Below are 16,490 nucleotides of genomic sequence, written 5' to 3' on the forward strand. Positions count from 1 at the left end.
CTAGTTTTGATTTACGTTTGGTTGAGTAGTCAACTACTGTGAAATCAACTAGTAAAACAARGTTGATTCAACCAGTTTTTGCCCAGATGGGTTACATTTGTTCACCCCAGCTGAAAATATACAGAAACGTCACATTGAGAGTCCACCTCTGCTTCAGAGTTCTTAGGTTATGATATGTAGAGGCATATAGGCCTACAACGACTTGACGTTTAAATTGTAGCCTATTCCATAGCGAAGAAGATCACACTGAAAACAGCAGACCAATTAAAACCACGTTCTAATCAAGATAACAGGCGTTTGCCACAGACCTACTAAAACAGAAACCTAAATATGACTAAACTTGCAACATCATGCTGCAACATGTCAGTGTCTAGATCTGTACACTCTTAGGAAAAAAAGGTGCCACCTAGAACCTAAAACGGTTCTTAGGCTGTGCCAATAGGAGAACCCTTTGAAGAAACCTTTTGGTTCAAGGTAGAACCATTTTGTTTCCAGGAAAAAAAACTTTGTGTACCATGTAGAACCCCTTTCACAGGGGGTTCTACCTGGAAACAAAAAGGGTTCTACTTTGAACCAAATAGGGTTCTCCTATGGGGACAGCCAAATAACCCTTTTGGAACCATTTTTTCCAAGAGTGTTCCTTGTGAAAATTGGCCTAAACTTAATTTCCAGGCAATGACTGTCTGTAGCCTCTATTTACCTCTGATTTAGGATTGGAAGGGAATACTATTTTATTATAGTTGACCGTTCGGATATAATAATCAACATTGCCAAACTTGTATAACCTTATTGTATGGGAGTCTGATCATCTGCATAATGCCTTCCTAAATGTCAGCCCTTTCCCCGACACTAAAATCAAATGTAAAATAAAGGCAAGTACAGCACTGCTCTTATGGTTTAAGACTTACTTGCTGGTTGTTGGCGACACTGGCCCAACAACCAGCATTTGGCGCAGTCAGTTGAAACATTACAGATCAAAGGTATTACAGCAGCAACACCATTGTCTGCCAGTTGAAATGTAAATCGTGGAGCGCAAGCTGTAAATAAGTCTGAAAAACGGCTATAATTGCTACATTTTTGGTGATGCATACTACTGAGTAAAGCATCCCCAAATAGGCCTATCCAAAATGGCATGTTCTGGAAAAAGAATGTGCCCAAGAAATCAGGAAATGGGACGTTGAAGAAAGTTGGTCAACCCAAATGATCCAACCAGGCCAATGTTGCCGGGTGTCCTTTCTCCTTTCTCTGAAACCTTTCAAGTGTTTCAGCCTCCTCAGATGGAATTCCCCCAGCAGCTGTCGGACAATAACCCTAAAAGGATCACTTAGCTATGACAATGCAGATAAGGATATGTTGAATGTCTCCTTTGTCGATGATCTGACTGTTCGTGTGAAGGCTTGGCCTCCCAATTACGACCCTTTATCTCGTGTGCTTTGAAGATGCGCCCTGGTCCCGTCAGATAACAATGGAAGCCGTCTGGTCCTCACGGGATGCCGCCGGGGGAAGTCCCCTCCATACAGAGCATTTCCTCGCCTCTATGGCAAGGCCCTATTTATAGTCCGAGACAATTCGGAACCCCAACTTTCACACACCAACACACGCGCACAGTGAGTCTGCCACTGTGTTAAGCTCTCCTCTCTGATCTTCAGTGATCAGGTATATTTATAATGCTGTATTTCTATAAATGCATACAACAATATAAGTACAACACTTCTACAATACATAATTTTAATAGATTGAGTTTGCTACACATTTTGAGCATGGTAGGCCACATCCTTGTCCTTGGTTGATTATTGATATAACATCGTGAAAAAAATGTTTACGTCAGAAAATATATGAACATATGTGGAAAAATACAACAAATAGGCATAATCATACGAACATATTTAACACATTGACATCTTATTAAGTTATATTAATTGCCATTTAAAATGATGTATTTAACCTATATGGTAATTAAGTAAGTGCAGTAGTTACAAATGCATGCCTCCTTGCACAATGTCAAGGATTTTAAAAATTCAACGTAAGCTACCTTGTAATCTTTGATGTTTCAGACAATTCATTTCAATTTGTTTACAAATCACACAAATGTCATCTTTGCAAGCGTGCCTATGCAGCAGTTTGTAGCTTATACTGTAGTTTCATTCCAACATGAACACAGTTCGTTTTAGAAAAACTACAGCAACTATTCAGGCATTTGTATTGATTTAGTCCAGGGATGGGCAACTTTGATGGGGGTGGGGGCCACAAATAATCTGAACTCATGAGGGGCCTCAGTGGCTTGAGCACCCACATCCATACCCACACAAGTAGTCGGAGCTGTCTTTAGCTGTCTTCTACACGTTTTGCTATAGGGTGGAGAGAAATGTTTGCAGTTTTTAATATATTTGAGTTAGAGTGAATTCAAAAATCAATAGCTGGCCACTCGACTAATTTACCAATAAAATATTTTGGCGGCTGACATGGGTTAATTGAGTGACTGTCAGTGACTGAGAAAAACTGCTGATGCACAACCAATTTTTGAAATTGAACTTATCTATTCTACTATCCTACCTCGCAACAGTAAGCAGAGACCCCGATTGAGTTCCAACATATACAGTATTCCAGGGTTTTTCTTTATTTTTACTATTTTCTACATTGTAGAATAATAGTGAAGACATCAAACTATGAAAGAACACATATGGAATCATGTAGTAACCAAAAAAGTAGTAAACAAATCAAAATATACTTTATATTTAAGACTCTTCAAAGTAGCCAACCTTTGCCTTGATAACAGCTTTGCACATTCTTGGCATTCTCTCAAGAAGCTTCATGAGGTGTCACCTGGAATGTATTCCAATTAACAAGGTGTGCCTTGTTAAAAGGTCATTTGTGGAATTTCTTTCCTTCTTAATAAGTTTGAGCCAATCAGTTGTGTTGTGACAAGGTACGGGTGGTATATAGAAGAGAGCCCTATTTGGTAAAATACCAAGTCCATATTATGGAAAGAACAGCTCAAATAAGCAAAGAGAAACGGCAGTCCATCATTACTTAAAACTTCTCTAGGATAGGGGGCAGAAAATTCACTATTGGATAAATAGCGTGCCCAATTTCAACTTCCTTCTACTCATACCCAGAATATAAGATATGCATATTATTAGTATATTTGGATAGAAAACACTCTGAAGTTTCTAAAACTGTTTGAATCATGTCTGTAAGTATAACAGAACTTATGTAGCAGGCAAAACCCCGAGGACTAACCATTAATTTCTTTTTTTTTTAAGTCACTGTCTGTTCAATGAGGTTTCATTGGAATACTGGATTTCTAATCACCCTGTTTTCAGTTCCTACCGCTTCCACTGGATGTCACCACTCTTTGGAAATAGGTTGAGGTTATTCCTTTGTGCAATGAAGAAGTAAGGCCACCTGGAAACAGTGTAACGTCATGTGTACTGTTTGAGAGTTGCGCAAGACTAGAAAAGTAGCGTTAGTTTGTTGATCTCCTGTATTGAAAACAGATAGACCCGTCTTCAATTTGATCGATTATTAACGTTTACAAATACCTTAAGTTGTATTACAAAAGTAGTTTGAAATGTTTTGGCAAAGTTTAGAGGTAATTTTTGAGATATTTTGTAGTGACTTTGCGCAAATTACAAGCTGTTTTTTTCTGGATCAACCGCGCCAAATAAATGGACAATTTGGATATATATGGACGGAATTAATCGAACAAAAGGACCATTTGTGATGTTTATGGGACATATTGGAGGGCCAACAAAAGAATCTTGTCAAAGGTAAGGCATGATTTATATTTTATTTCTGTGTTTTGTGTCGTGCCTGCAGTGTTGAAATATGCTACACTCTCTTTGTTTACTGTTGTGCTATCATCAGATAATAGCAACTTGTGCTTTTAACCTGGCCTCCACAATCACCCAACCTCAACCCAATTGAGATGGTTTGGGTTGAGTTGGACTGCAGAGTGAAGGAAAAGCAGCCAACAAGAGCTCAGCATATGTGGGAACTCCTTCAAGACTGTTGGAAAAGAGTTCCAGGTGAAGCTGGTTGAGAGAATGCCAAGTGTGTGCAATGCTGTCATCAAGGTAAAGGGTGGCTTCTTTGAAGAATCTAAAATCTAAAATATATTTTGATTTGTTTAACACTTTTTTGGTTACTGCTTGATTCTATATGTGTTATTTCATAGTTTTGATGTCTTCACTGTTATTCTACAATGTAGAAAATAGTAAAATAAAGAAAAACCCTTGAATGAGTTGGTGTGTCCAAATGTTTGACTGGTACTGTATATATATTTAGAAATTGATCCCCGGGACTACAAAAGGGGTGCAGCACGCGACCCTCCAGTTTGCCCATCCCTGATTTAGCCGTAATAGCAAATTACATCATGAGTTTAATCCAATTTTAGTATCTTGAAATACTGTAATTATCATGTCAAGTAGCTATTGGCAATGCATTCAGATGGTGCTCTGGAGAATTGAAAATGGTAATATCTCACTTTTCAAATCTAATTGAGCTATAATACATAACGCTCAGTGAATTAAAGACATGATGTCATCTCTTTATGAAACATTATCATTATTATGTTGTCTTAGAGACTAGCAATCAAAATGGTGTACATGAGAGAGAAATGTGATCCATATGCCTCCACCAGTGCTAGATAAAGATGTTGTGAAATGTTGTTGTGAAATATTCAAAATCATTCTGTTTGTTGTTGAACATTTTCACAGGTAAAAAAGCATATCTGTCAGACCAACAGAACCAACAAACAGAACCAATCGTTCTTCCCCTTAAAAAGTCCAATACTGTTTTCTCCTCTTCTCACTCTAATATCAAAAGAAACAATTATATTTTTCAGATGACTTTGTACTCTACTTTGGAGATAATCAAGGAGTTAGAGGTGTGCAGTGGGTTGTCATGCCATGGGGTGCAATGTGGGGGATTGAGCTGGACTGCTCACTGTATAAAATCAGAGTGAAGTCAAAATGAACCACCTTGAATGCCTTCATGTGGCTCTGTCATTGTGTTCAAATAAGACCGTCCTCATAATGTCTAATCAAAGTTATTACCAATAAATAGAGACACCCACCCAGTCTCTGCTACCAAAGTAACTCAGTGGGGCATGGGGGGTTTGGGGTCTGTTGAGTAGTTGTCTGACCAGGGCCCAATTTCATAAAGCATTATGAGTACTGATCTAGGACCAGGTCCCCTCTGTCCATATCCTCATATTCATTATGATCCAAAAGGCAAATCTGATCCTAGATCAGGCAAGGCTGTAGTTCATTGGAAGGTGGCCTTCACCCTCTTTAGTGTGTCCTGGATCCTGCGGGTGTGTCGTTCAGTGGGGGTGTGGTGGAAGTTGGCCTCGTTGTCTGCAGCCAGCAAGGGGATGTCACAGCCGCTGAGGTGGGCGATGCGTAGTCTTACGTAGGCCTGCAGCTCCAGGTCAGGAGTGAAGGAGTACACTGTCTCCTGGAACGCATGCACCTGACTCACCACCTTCGCTATGGTCCTGGAGAGTGAGGAAGGAGAGAGCAGGAGAGAGATAAAGATATAGGGGGGAGAGCAGATAGAGCGGTAAAGAAGGGAGACAAGAAAGTACATKAAATTAGGACAAAAGCAGAGATTGAAGTTGCCGCCACCATGGAGTTGGAGGACAAGACAGAGAGAGTGAAAAGGAGAAATAGGAGTTTGCTATTGTTAATCTGCGGCAGGAACATACTCATAATTTGGCACCACGTTACTAAACACTTGCATCATATACAGTACAATAAGTGACCTGATTTCCACAATAGTGGGGGAACCTAGGGTCTGTCATAACCAGCTGTGACGCTGCCTCTCACCATGACCCTTTATGACCCCAGCATCTGTCAACATCAATGCATCTCAGAACACCTGGCGTGCCACATCTCCCAAAATCACACACCATCCCGATACACCATCTGGCTGTGTGCTAGCTTTAGTAGAGGAACCCAAATCCTACACGACTGCCATGGAATGAGCAGCTGTGTCATTACCGTCTGCCACAACTTTCGGTGAACCCAGCATCTGTCCGCCATATTTGAGTGGGTAGAAGGACACAGGGAATCTCGTTTGGTGGCAACTTGGCCCACTTCATTACATCAAGGGAGAAAGTTAATATCAAGTTTACAACATTAACGAATGAGTGTCAGGATGATATCCATGTCATTGCAAAAGGCGACCAGAATAGATTCATTAATCTCACTTGCAGATAAGTGCAAATGAATGCTATAGGCCAGTAGTTGGATGAGTGTATAGGCCTAGTATAGGCTATACGATTTTCCAGACCCAGATCACAACGCATCTCAGAGTAGGAGTGCTGATCTAGGATCAGGTTCTCTCTGTCCATATAATTGACTTTGGTTCATTGAAAAGAGCTATATACACTACATGACCAAKAGTATGTGGACACTTGCTCGTTCAACATCTCATTCCAAAATCATGGGCATTAATATGGAGTTGGTCCCCCCTTTGCTGCTATAACAGCKTCCACTCTTCTGGCTGCTATAACAGCCTCCACTCTTCTGGGAAGGCTTTCCACTAGATGTTGGAGCATTTCTATGGGGACTTGCTTCCATTCAGCCACAAGAGCATTAAGGCTCCCGAGTGGCGCAGCGGTCTAAGGCAATGCATCTCAGTGCTAGAGGCGTCACTACAGACCCTGGTTTGATTCCAGGCTGGATCACAACCAGCCGCAAAATTGGCACAGTGTCATTGTAAAAAAGTGGCGGCAGGTGGCCTAGTGGTTAGAGCGTTGGACTAGTAAKCGAAAGGTTGCAAGATCAAATCCCTGAGCTGACATGGTAAAAATCTGTTGTTCTGCCCCTGAACAAGGCACTGTTCCTAGGCCGTCATAAAAAATAATAAAAAATATCTTAACTGACTTGCCTAGTTAAATAAATGTAAAAAATAAGAATTTGTTCTTAACTGACTTACCTAGATAAATAAATACAAAATAAATAAAAGTGAGGTCGGGCACTGATTGGGTGAATAGGGCTGGCTCGCAGTCGGTGTTCTAATTCATCCCAACAGTGTTCAATGGGGTTGAGGTCAGGGCTCTGTGCAGGTCAGTTAAGTTCTTCCACACTGATCTTGACAAACCATTTCTGTATGGATCTTGCTTTGTGCACTGGGGCATAGCATTGCTGAAACAGGAAAGGGCTAAGGCCCTTTCCTGTTGTCTGTTGTCACAAAGTTGGAAGCTCAGAATTGTCTAGAATGTATGCTGTAGAGTTAAGAACTAAGGGGGCTAGCCCGAACAATGAAAAACACCCCCAGACCAATTTTTCCTCCTCCACCATAGTGCTATGCATTGGGGCAGCTAACATTCTCCAGGCATCCGTCAAACCCAGATTTGTACGGTGGACTGCCAGACGGTGAAGCGTGATTCACCACTCCAGAGAACGTGTTCCCACCGCTCCAGAGTCCAATGGCGGCAAGCTTTACACCACTCCAACCGAAGTCTTGTGTGCGGCTGCTCGGCCACGGAAACCCATTTCATGAAGCACCCGACGAACAATTATTGTGCTGACGTTGCTTCCAGAGGCAGTTTGGAACTCGGTAGTGAGTGTTGRAACCAAGGACAGACAATTTTTACGCTCTACGTGCTTCAGCACTCGGTGGTCCCGTTCTGTAAGCGTGTGTAGCCTACCACTTCGCGGCTGAGCCATTGTTGCTCCTATACGTTTCCACTTACAGTTGACCGYGACAGCTCTAGCAGTGCAGAAATTTTACGAACTGACTGACTTGTTGGAAAGGTGGCATCCTATGACYGTGCCACATTGAAAYTCACTGAGCTCACCAGTAAGACCATTCTACTGCCAATGTTTGTCAATGGAGATTGCATGGCGGTGTGCTCGATTTTATACACCTGTCAGCAARGGGTGTGGCTGAAATAGCCAAATCCACTCATTTGAAAGGGTGTCCACATACTTTTGAATATATAGTGTAAGTCAATTTTTTTGATATTATTCATTATGATCTAAAAGACTAAATTTATACTAGAATACCACTCCTACTCTGAGATGGTTTGTGAATACAGGCCCAGGACTTTATGTGCTGGTTTCCGCGAACTCTGAATAAGCCTAGTCCTGGACTTAAACCACGTACAATTCTCCATTCAGATTCTCCATAGAATATCCTTTTGACTCTAGGACTAGACCTAATCTCTTTACAGAAAACTGGCCCTGAGATGTTGCATTACGCTCATTCACCTAAGTTTTGGCCACTTATAGGCACCGCTGGTCAGAGTGAAGGCTCCTATCTCCAGCTGCTGGATGTGCATGGCCAGGATGTGGGCAGCAGGGAGGGTGGGTCTCCTCCTCACATGATCCCCTCCCATCAGACACAGGTTATCACTCTTCAGAAAGACCTGACAAAGAGGGAGGGAGAGGTGAGAGATTAAAAAAAAGAGGGATAGAAAGAGAAAGTGGGGGAGAGATAGAGAGATGTCTTACTCTTCCCTTGATTTATAACATCTTGAACTTTTCATGAAAAAACAAGCTATGAAGGTTGGCAAATTACTTTTCCTCATCTTTGCAAAGTCGGCATGTGTGTTCTTTGAGAATATATTGCATCAAGTTTGGTTCTACAGTTGAAGTCGGAAGTTTACATACACCAGAATTCCTGACATTTAATCCGAGTAAAAATTCCCTGTTTTAGGTCAGTTAGGATCACCACTTTATTTTAAGAATGTGAAATGTCAGAATAATAGTTGAGAGAATTATTTATTTCAGCTTTTATTTCTTTCAACACATTCCCAGTGGGTCAGAAGTTTACATACACTCAATTCGTATTTGGTAGCATTGCCTTTAAATTGTTTAACTTGGGTCAAACGTTTCGGGTAGCCTTCCTTCCACAAGCTTCCCACAATGAGTTGGGTGAATTTTGGCCCATTCCTCCTGACAGAGCTGGTGTAACTGAGTCAGGTTTGTATGCCTCCTTGCTCGCTTTTTCAGTTCTGCCCACACATTTTCTATAGGATTGAGGTCCAGGACTTTGTGATGGCCACTCCAATACCTTGACTTTGTTGTCCTTAAGCATTTTGCCACAACTTTGGAAGTATGCTTGGGGTCATTGTCCATTTGGAAGACCCATTTGCGACCAAGCTTTAACTTCCTGACTGATGTTGAGATGTTTTCTTCAATATATCCACATAATTGATCATCCACATAATTGATCTCCCTCATGGTGCCATCTATTTTGTGAAGTGCACCAGTCCCTCCTGCAACAAAGCACCCCCACAACATGATGCTGCCACCCCCGTGCTTCACGGTTGGGATGGTGTTCTTCGGCTTGCAAGCGTCCCTCTTTTTCCTCCAAACATAACGATGGTCATTATGGCCAAACAGCTCTATTTTTGTTTCATCAAGACCAGAGGACATTTCTCCAAAAAGTACAATCTTTGTCCCCATGTGCAGTTGCAAACCGTTCTCTGGCTTTTTTATGGCGGTGTTGGAGCAGTGGCTTCTTCCTTGCTGAGCGGCCTTTCAGGTTATGTTGATATAGGACTCGTTTTACTGTGGATATAGATACTTTTGTACCTGTTTCCTCCAGCATCTTCACAAGGTCCTTTGCTGTTGTTCTGGGATTGATTTGCACTTTTCACACCAAAGTATGTTCATCTCTAGGAGACCGAACGCATCTCCTTTCTGAGCGTTATGACGGCTGCGTGGTCCCATGGTATTTATACTTGCGTACTATTGTTTGTACAGATGAATGTGGTACCTTCAGGCGTTTGGAAATTGCTCCCAATGATGAACCAGACTTGTGGAGGTCTACAATTTAAGTTTCTGAGGTCTTGGCTGATTTCTTTAGATTTTCCCATGATGTCAAGCAAAGAGGCACAGTTTGAAGGTAGGCCTTGAAATACATCCACAGGTACACCTCCAACTGACTGAAATGATGTCAATTAGCCTCTCAGAGTCTTCTAAAGCAATGACATCATTTTCTGGAATTTTCCAAGCTGTTTAAAGGCACAGTCAACTTAGTGTATGTAAACTTATAAGTGAATTATAAGTGAAATAATCTGTCTGTAAACAATTGTTGGAAAAATGACTTGAGTCATGCACAAAGTAGATGTCCTAACCGACTTGCCAAAACTATAGTTTGTGAACAAGAAATTTATGGAGTGGTTGAAAAACGAGTTTTAATGACTCCAACCTAAGTGTATGTTAACTTCCGACTTCAACTGTATATAGCCTCCAGCCGTTCTCAAAAGAGAATACGGTGTGATGCCTGGTAGCATAATAAAAAAAAGCATATAACAAAATGCTGGACAGATGTGAGTGTGTCACAGAATTTCACACACAGATGTGCTGCTTGAAGGTGTTTTTCTTTTGGCATATTTGCCTGAAGCCCCACACATGTCTCTGGTACAGCAGAAGGCACTCACACACACACACACCTTACCTGCACGGCTCGCAGCTCCTCTAGGACCTCACACACCTTGGTAGACAGATGTTTCCAAGCCTATCGGCAAGAGAGGAGGTGTTTAATTTAGCAAGAACCAATACATCTGTCTCACGCTTACGGAAGCTTTACTCCCGTTAAGAGTTTTTTTGTATCACTTTGGTGCAGCTTTCACAAGCACGCYGTACATTTTCACAGCTCTTAGTACACAACTCAAAACAGATCAAAAATGCAGTTGTTTCTAAACTCTAAGCACATTTTTAACCCTTGTGTGGTGTTCATGTTTTTGTTATGATGGACCCACAACATTATTGGGTTTTTAACATCAATACAGGCATAACAATTTATGTAAAAATACCAAACGTATTTTTGCGTGGATCCCGCGAGTGCTAGCTGGCTGTACTACAGACACCTGTCGTCGTCCTGGAAAAGACTCATTGTTATCTTTTCGTAAAACAACTGGTTGCAGTAAAGAGCCAAACTGGATACTAAGGAGATCCTGAGGGAAATCGACGAGTACCAATAGCTTTACGCTATGGAGGAACAACATATTCCATCATGGAAAGATCCGACTACCTCACAAAATAACTTTAACCCCCCCAAAAAAGAAAAACAYATTCATCTACAGACACGGACGATTTACTTACCGTTGAAGTAGAGGCTAGTGCTCTGGCTGGAATACATGCAACACTGGAAAAGTTGTGTGAGGAGGTAGCAGGGCTGAGGGGGAGTTTGGAGTTTAGCCAGAGTGAAATTCTCACGCTCCAAGGAGAGAACAAAAAAAATAACATTCCAACATGGATTCCAACATGGATTGTCTACTCAGGGAAAGCAGGTTGATGAAGGAGTTGCTACTAGACATACAAAGTCGTAGCATGGGTGAAAATCTATTTTTTTCTAAGATTCCTGAGGACGCATCCAATAATCCAGAGGGCGTGATCAGAGAATTCATGCAATCTGCCTTGAAACTTCCTATAGAGACTGTAAACAAGGTGGCTTTCCACTGAGTACACAGACTTGGAGCTCAGAGCGACAAGACCAAGGGTCCCCAACTGATCATGGCAAAATTTGAACACTATCAACAAAAGTAGCTGATCAAAAGCAGGGGAACGGAACTAAAAGGGACCAAATTCGGTCTCAATGACCAATTTCCAAGGGAGATAAACAAATGTCGTAAGAGACTGTATCCGGTACAGAGGCAACAGAGGGAGAAGGGTAAGCGTGTCTTTCACATTGTGGACAAACCCTTTATAGATGGACAGCTACTGTATTCCGAGACAGCTCCATAACACCATGGCTGTACTAAATTCTACAAGGACTTCAGGTTAAGAAAGTATGGGAACTGTAAAAATATCTGAACACTATGAAGTGGATATGAACACACACGTACTCAATTACATGCTCGCTTACACATATGGATTTATACATACACACACACACCTAATCTCGCTATATTCTCTCACTCTCTCTCTTCTCTCCCTCTATTGTCGAGAAATGTTTTCTAATTTAATGTTTCTTGTTTGTCTATCTTTTTTATGCATTTGTCTACACGTTTATATATGTTTACAACAAGCAAGGGGAAGATATCAGAATAGGGGCATTGGGGAATAATAACATATTGTACGGAATGCATTTGTACTGTAGTGAAGCCGTCTCTAAAGTAATGCAAGGCCTCTTTCATGATCATGTGAAACGTCAATTGCTATGGAAATGCTGGGATGTGTTTTTTCAATAATGTAATTATGATGCAACTTTGACGGTGATACGATATGGATACAATTATCATCATGAATATTAAGCCTATACGCACTACATATTACACACAAAGACACTCAACCACGCAAATTGGCAGAGTTATTATTTATTTGGACTAGAGGTCGACCGATTCATCGGTATGGCCGATTAATTAGGGCCGATTTCAAGTTTTCATAACAATCGGAAATTGGTAATTTTGGACGCCGATTTTTTWTTTTTTTTACACCTTTATTTAATTAGGCAAGTCAGTTAAGAACACATTCTTATTTTCAATGACGGCCTAGGAACGGTGGGTTAACTGCCTTGTTCAGGGGCAGAACGACAGATTTCTACCTTGTCAGCTCAGGGATTCAATCTTGCAACCTTACGGTTAACTAGTACAACGCTCTAACCGCCTGCCTCACGAGGAGCCCGCCTGTTACGCGAATGCAGTAGAAGGTAAGTTGCTAGCTAGCATTAAACTTATCTATAAAAAACAATCAATCAATCGTTATAACTACATATGGTTGAAGATATTACTAGTTTATCTAGCGTGTCCTGCGTTGCATATAATCGATGCAGTGCGCATTCGCGAAAAAGGACTGTCGTTGCTCCAACGTGTACCTAACCATAAACATCAATGCCTTTCTTAAAATCAATACACAGAAGTATATATTTTTAAACCTATTTAGCTAAAAGAAATCCAGGTTAGCAGGCAATATTAACCAGGTGAAATTGTGTCACTTCTCTTGCGTTCATTGCACGCAGAGTCAGGATATATGCAACAGTTTGGGCCGCCTGGCTCATTGCGAACTAATTTGCCAGAATTTTAAGTAATTATGACATAACATTGAAGGTTGTGCAATGTAACAGGAATATTTAGACTGATGGATGCCACCCGTTAGATAAAATACGGAACGGTTCCGTATTTCACTGAAATAATAAATGTTTTGTTTTCGAGATGATAGTTTCCGGATTAGACCATATTAATGACCTAAGGRTCGTATTTCTGTGTGTTATTATGTTATAATTAAGTCTATGATTTGATAGAGCAGTCTGACTGAGTGATGGTGGGCACCAGCAGGCTCGTAAGCATTCATTCAAACAGCACTTTDGTGCGTTTTGCCAGCAACTCTGCTGTTTATGAATTCAAGCCTATCAACTCCCGAGATTAGYCTGGTGTAACCGATGTGAAATGGCTAGCTAGTTAGCGGGGTGCGCGCTAATAGCGTTTCAAACGTCACTCGCTCTGAGACTTGGAGTAGTTGTTCCCCTTGCTCTGCATGGGTAACGTTGCTTCGAGGGTGGCTGTTGTAGATGTGTTCCTGGTTCGAGCCCAGGTAGGAGCGAGGAGAGGGACGGAAGCTATACTGTTACACTGGCAATACTAAAGTGCCTATYAGAACATCCAATAGTCAAAGGTATATGAAATACAAATCGTATAGAGAGAAATAGTCCTATAATTCCTYTAATAACTACAACCTAAAACTTCTTACCTGGGAATATTGAAGACTCATGTTAAAAGGAATCACCAGCTTTCATATGTTCTCATGTTCTGAGCAAGGAACTTAAACGTTAGCTTTCTTACATGGCACATATTGCACTTTTACTTTCTTCTCCAACACTTTGTTTTTGCATTATTTAAACCAAATTGAACATGTTTCGTTATTTATTTGAGGCTAAATTGATTTTATTGATGTATTATATTATATTATATATATATTATATATTATTATATTATATAAGTTTAAATTAGTGTTCATTGAGTATTGTTATAATTGTCATTATAAGAAATACATTTTAAAAATCGGCCGATTAATCAGTATCGGCTTTTTTTGTTCCTCCAATAATCGGTATCGGCGTTGAAAAATCATAATCGGTCGACCTCTAATTTGGACAGCACACATTATAGTCTTACTCTTATACAGACATCGTACAAACTCTCACTAAATCACATCCAGTATCATACACATCAACCTACTACACACATAATACCTTGTCTCAATTTGCTAACATCTGTGGCACTGGCTCACAGGCAAACAGGCAAGGGAATAAAACAATTATTGCTAGAACCTATTTGTTGAATTCTAAATATCAGACATTTGAAAGCTCAAATTTTGACCGTCATAATACCTCTGATGGCAGTATACCTATACCTACAGGCACTATTTATGGTCAATTTAGACTGAGAATAGTATCTAGTAATGGTAAGGGGTGAAATAAGTATAGCCAGTTATAATTGTAACGGTTTAGAAGGTAAAAAAAAAAGAAGATCAGTCTTTACGTGGCTAAAAGAAAAGGAATATAACATATACTGTATACAGGAAACTCACTCTACATCCTTAGATGAAGTTGCGTGGAAAAAGGAATGGGGTGGTGAAATCATTTTCTGTCATGGACAAAGGAACTCAAAAGGTATAATGATATTAATTAACAAAAATGTTGATCTGAATGTGCAAATAGTCAGGAATGATTCGCAAGGAAGGTGGATCTTTTTGAATATGAAAGTGGACGAAAAAGAGATTAGGCTCATTAATCTATATGGTCCAAATCAGGATGATCCATACTTCTTCAAAAATATTTACACCAATTTATTAAACTTACAGGCAACAAATTATCAAATCATTATGGTAGGAGACTATAACACAGTGTTAAGTACCTTAATGGACCGTAAAGATAATCACTCTACAAACTATCATCACCGTGCCCTTAAGGAAATCACAAATATTATTGACACATTACAAATAGTGGATATTTGGAGACTAAAAAGCCCCGACCTAGTGAGATATACATGGAGGAGACTTACTCAAGCTAGTCGTCTTGACTACATTCTTGTCCCTTTCATCAAAGGTTAAAAAAGTTTTAATGGGAGACAGAATGTGTCACGATCGTCATAAGGAGTGGACCAAAATGCAGCGTGGTATGTTTCCATCCTTTATATTAGGAAGAGAAAACTCAAATAACAAAAACAATAAAGCGAACAAACGAAACGTGAAGCTCAGAGTAGTGCTCAAAGGCAACTATAACTAGACAAGATCCCACAAAGCACAAATGGCTGTCAAAATATGATCCCCAATCAGAGACAATGATAAACAGCTGCCTCTGATTGGGATTCATACCAGGCCAACATAGATACAGTGGGGAGAACAAGTATTTGATACACTGCCGATTTTGCAGGTTTTCCTACTTACAAAGCTTGTCGAGGTCTGTAATTTTTTATCATAGGTACACTTCAACTGTGAGAGACTGAATCTAAAACAAAAACCCAGAAAATCACATTGTATGATGTTTAAGTAATTAATTTGCATTTTATTGCATGACATAAGTATTTGATCACCTACCAACCAGTAAGATTTCCGGCTCTCACAGACCTGTTAGTTTTTCTTTAAGAAGCCCTCCTGTTCTCCCCTCATTACCTGTGTTAACTGCACCTGTTTGAACTCGTTACCTGTATAAAAGACACCTGTCCACACACTCAATCAAACAGACTCCAACCTCTCCACAATGGCCAAGACCAGAGAGCTGTGTAAGGACATCTAGGATAAAATTGTAGACGCACAAGGCTGGATGGGCTACAGGACAATAGGCAAGCAGCTTGGTGAGAAGGCAACAACGTTTGGCGCAATTATTAGAAAATGGAGAAGTTCAAGATGACGGTCAATCACCCTCGTCTGGGGCTCCATGCAAGATCTCACCTCGTGGGGCATCAATGATCATGAGGAAGGTGAGGGATCAGCCCAGAACTACACGCGAGGACCTGGTCAATGACCTGAAGAGAGCTGGGACCACAGTCCAAGAAAAACCATTAGTAACACACTACGCCGTCATGGATTAAAATCCTGCAGCACACGCAAGGTCCCCCTGCTCAAGCCAGCGCATGTCCAGGCCCGTCTGAAGTTTTGGTCACGTGTGGGCTCAGTTGTAGAGCATGGCGCTTGCAACGCCAGGTTGTGGGTTCATTCCCCACGGGGGACCAGGATGAAATGTATTGAACTTTCCAATTTGTAAATCGCTCTGGATAAGAGCGTCTGCTAAATGACTTAAATGTAAATGTTAAATGTAAGTTTGCCAAATGACCATCTGGATGATCCAGAGGAGGAATGGGAGAAGTCATGTGGTCGATGAGACAAAAATAGAGCTTTTTGGTCAAAACTCCACTCGCCGTGTTTGGAGGAAGAGAAAGGATGAGTACAACCCCAAGAACATCACCCAACCGTGAAGCATGGAGGTGGAGAACACGTTCTTTGGGATGCTTTTCTGCAAAGGGGACAGGACGACTGCACCGTATTGGGAGGAATGGATGGGGCCATATGTATCGCGAGATCTTGGCCAACAAC

At 40.9% G+C, this 16,490-nt stretch overlaps 1 protein-coding gene across 1 annotated transcript in view; it reads right to left on the reverse strand.

Annotated features, from left to right (window-relative positions):
• Positions 1–1,746: 1,746 nt before the first annotated feature.
• Positions 1,747–16,490, reverse strand: part of LOC111977909 (kinase non-catalytic C-lobe domain-containing protein 1) — a 77,862-nt gene continuing 63,118 nt past the window's right edge. The window contains exons 29-31 of the mRNA XM_070448418.1: positions 10,420–10,479; positions 8,223–8,380; positions 1,747–5,500 (exon numbers count right to left, since the gene is read on the reverse strand). Coding sequence (XP_070304519.1) covers positions 5,269–5,500; positions 8,223–8,380; positions 10,420–10,479 — 450 coding nt within the window. The 3' untranslated portion in view covers positions 1,747–5,268. The remainder of the gene's footprint in view (positions 5,501–8,222; positions 8,381–10,419; positions 10,480–16,490) is intronic.

Source organism: Salvelinus sp. IW2-2015, linkage group LG18 (genome assembly GCF_002910315.2).
Source record: "Salvelinus sp. IW2-2015 linkage group LG18, ASM291031v2, whole genome shotgun sequence".
NCBI classification, from domain to species: Eukaryota; Metazoa; Chordata; class Actinopteri; order Salmoniformes; family Salmonidae; genus Salvelinus; species Salvelinus sp. IW2-2015.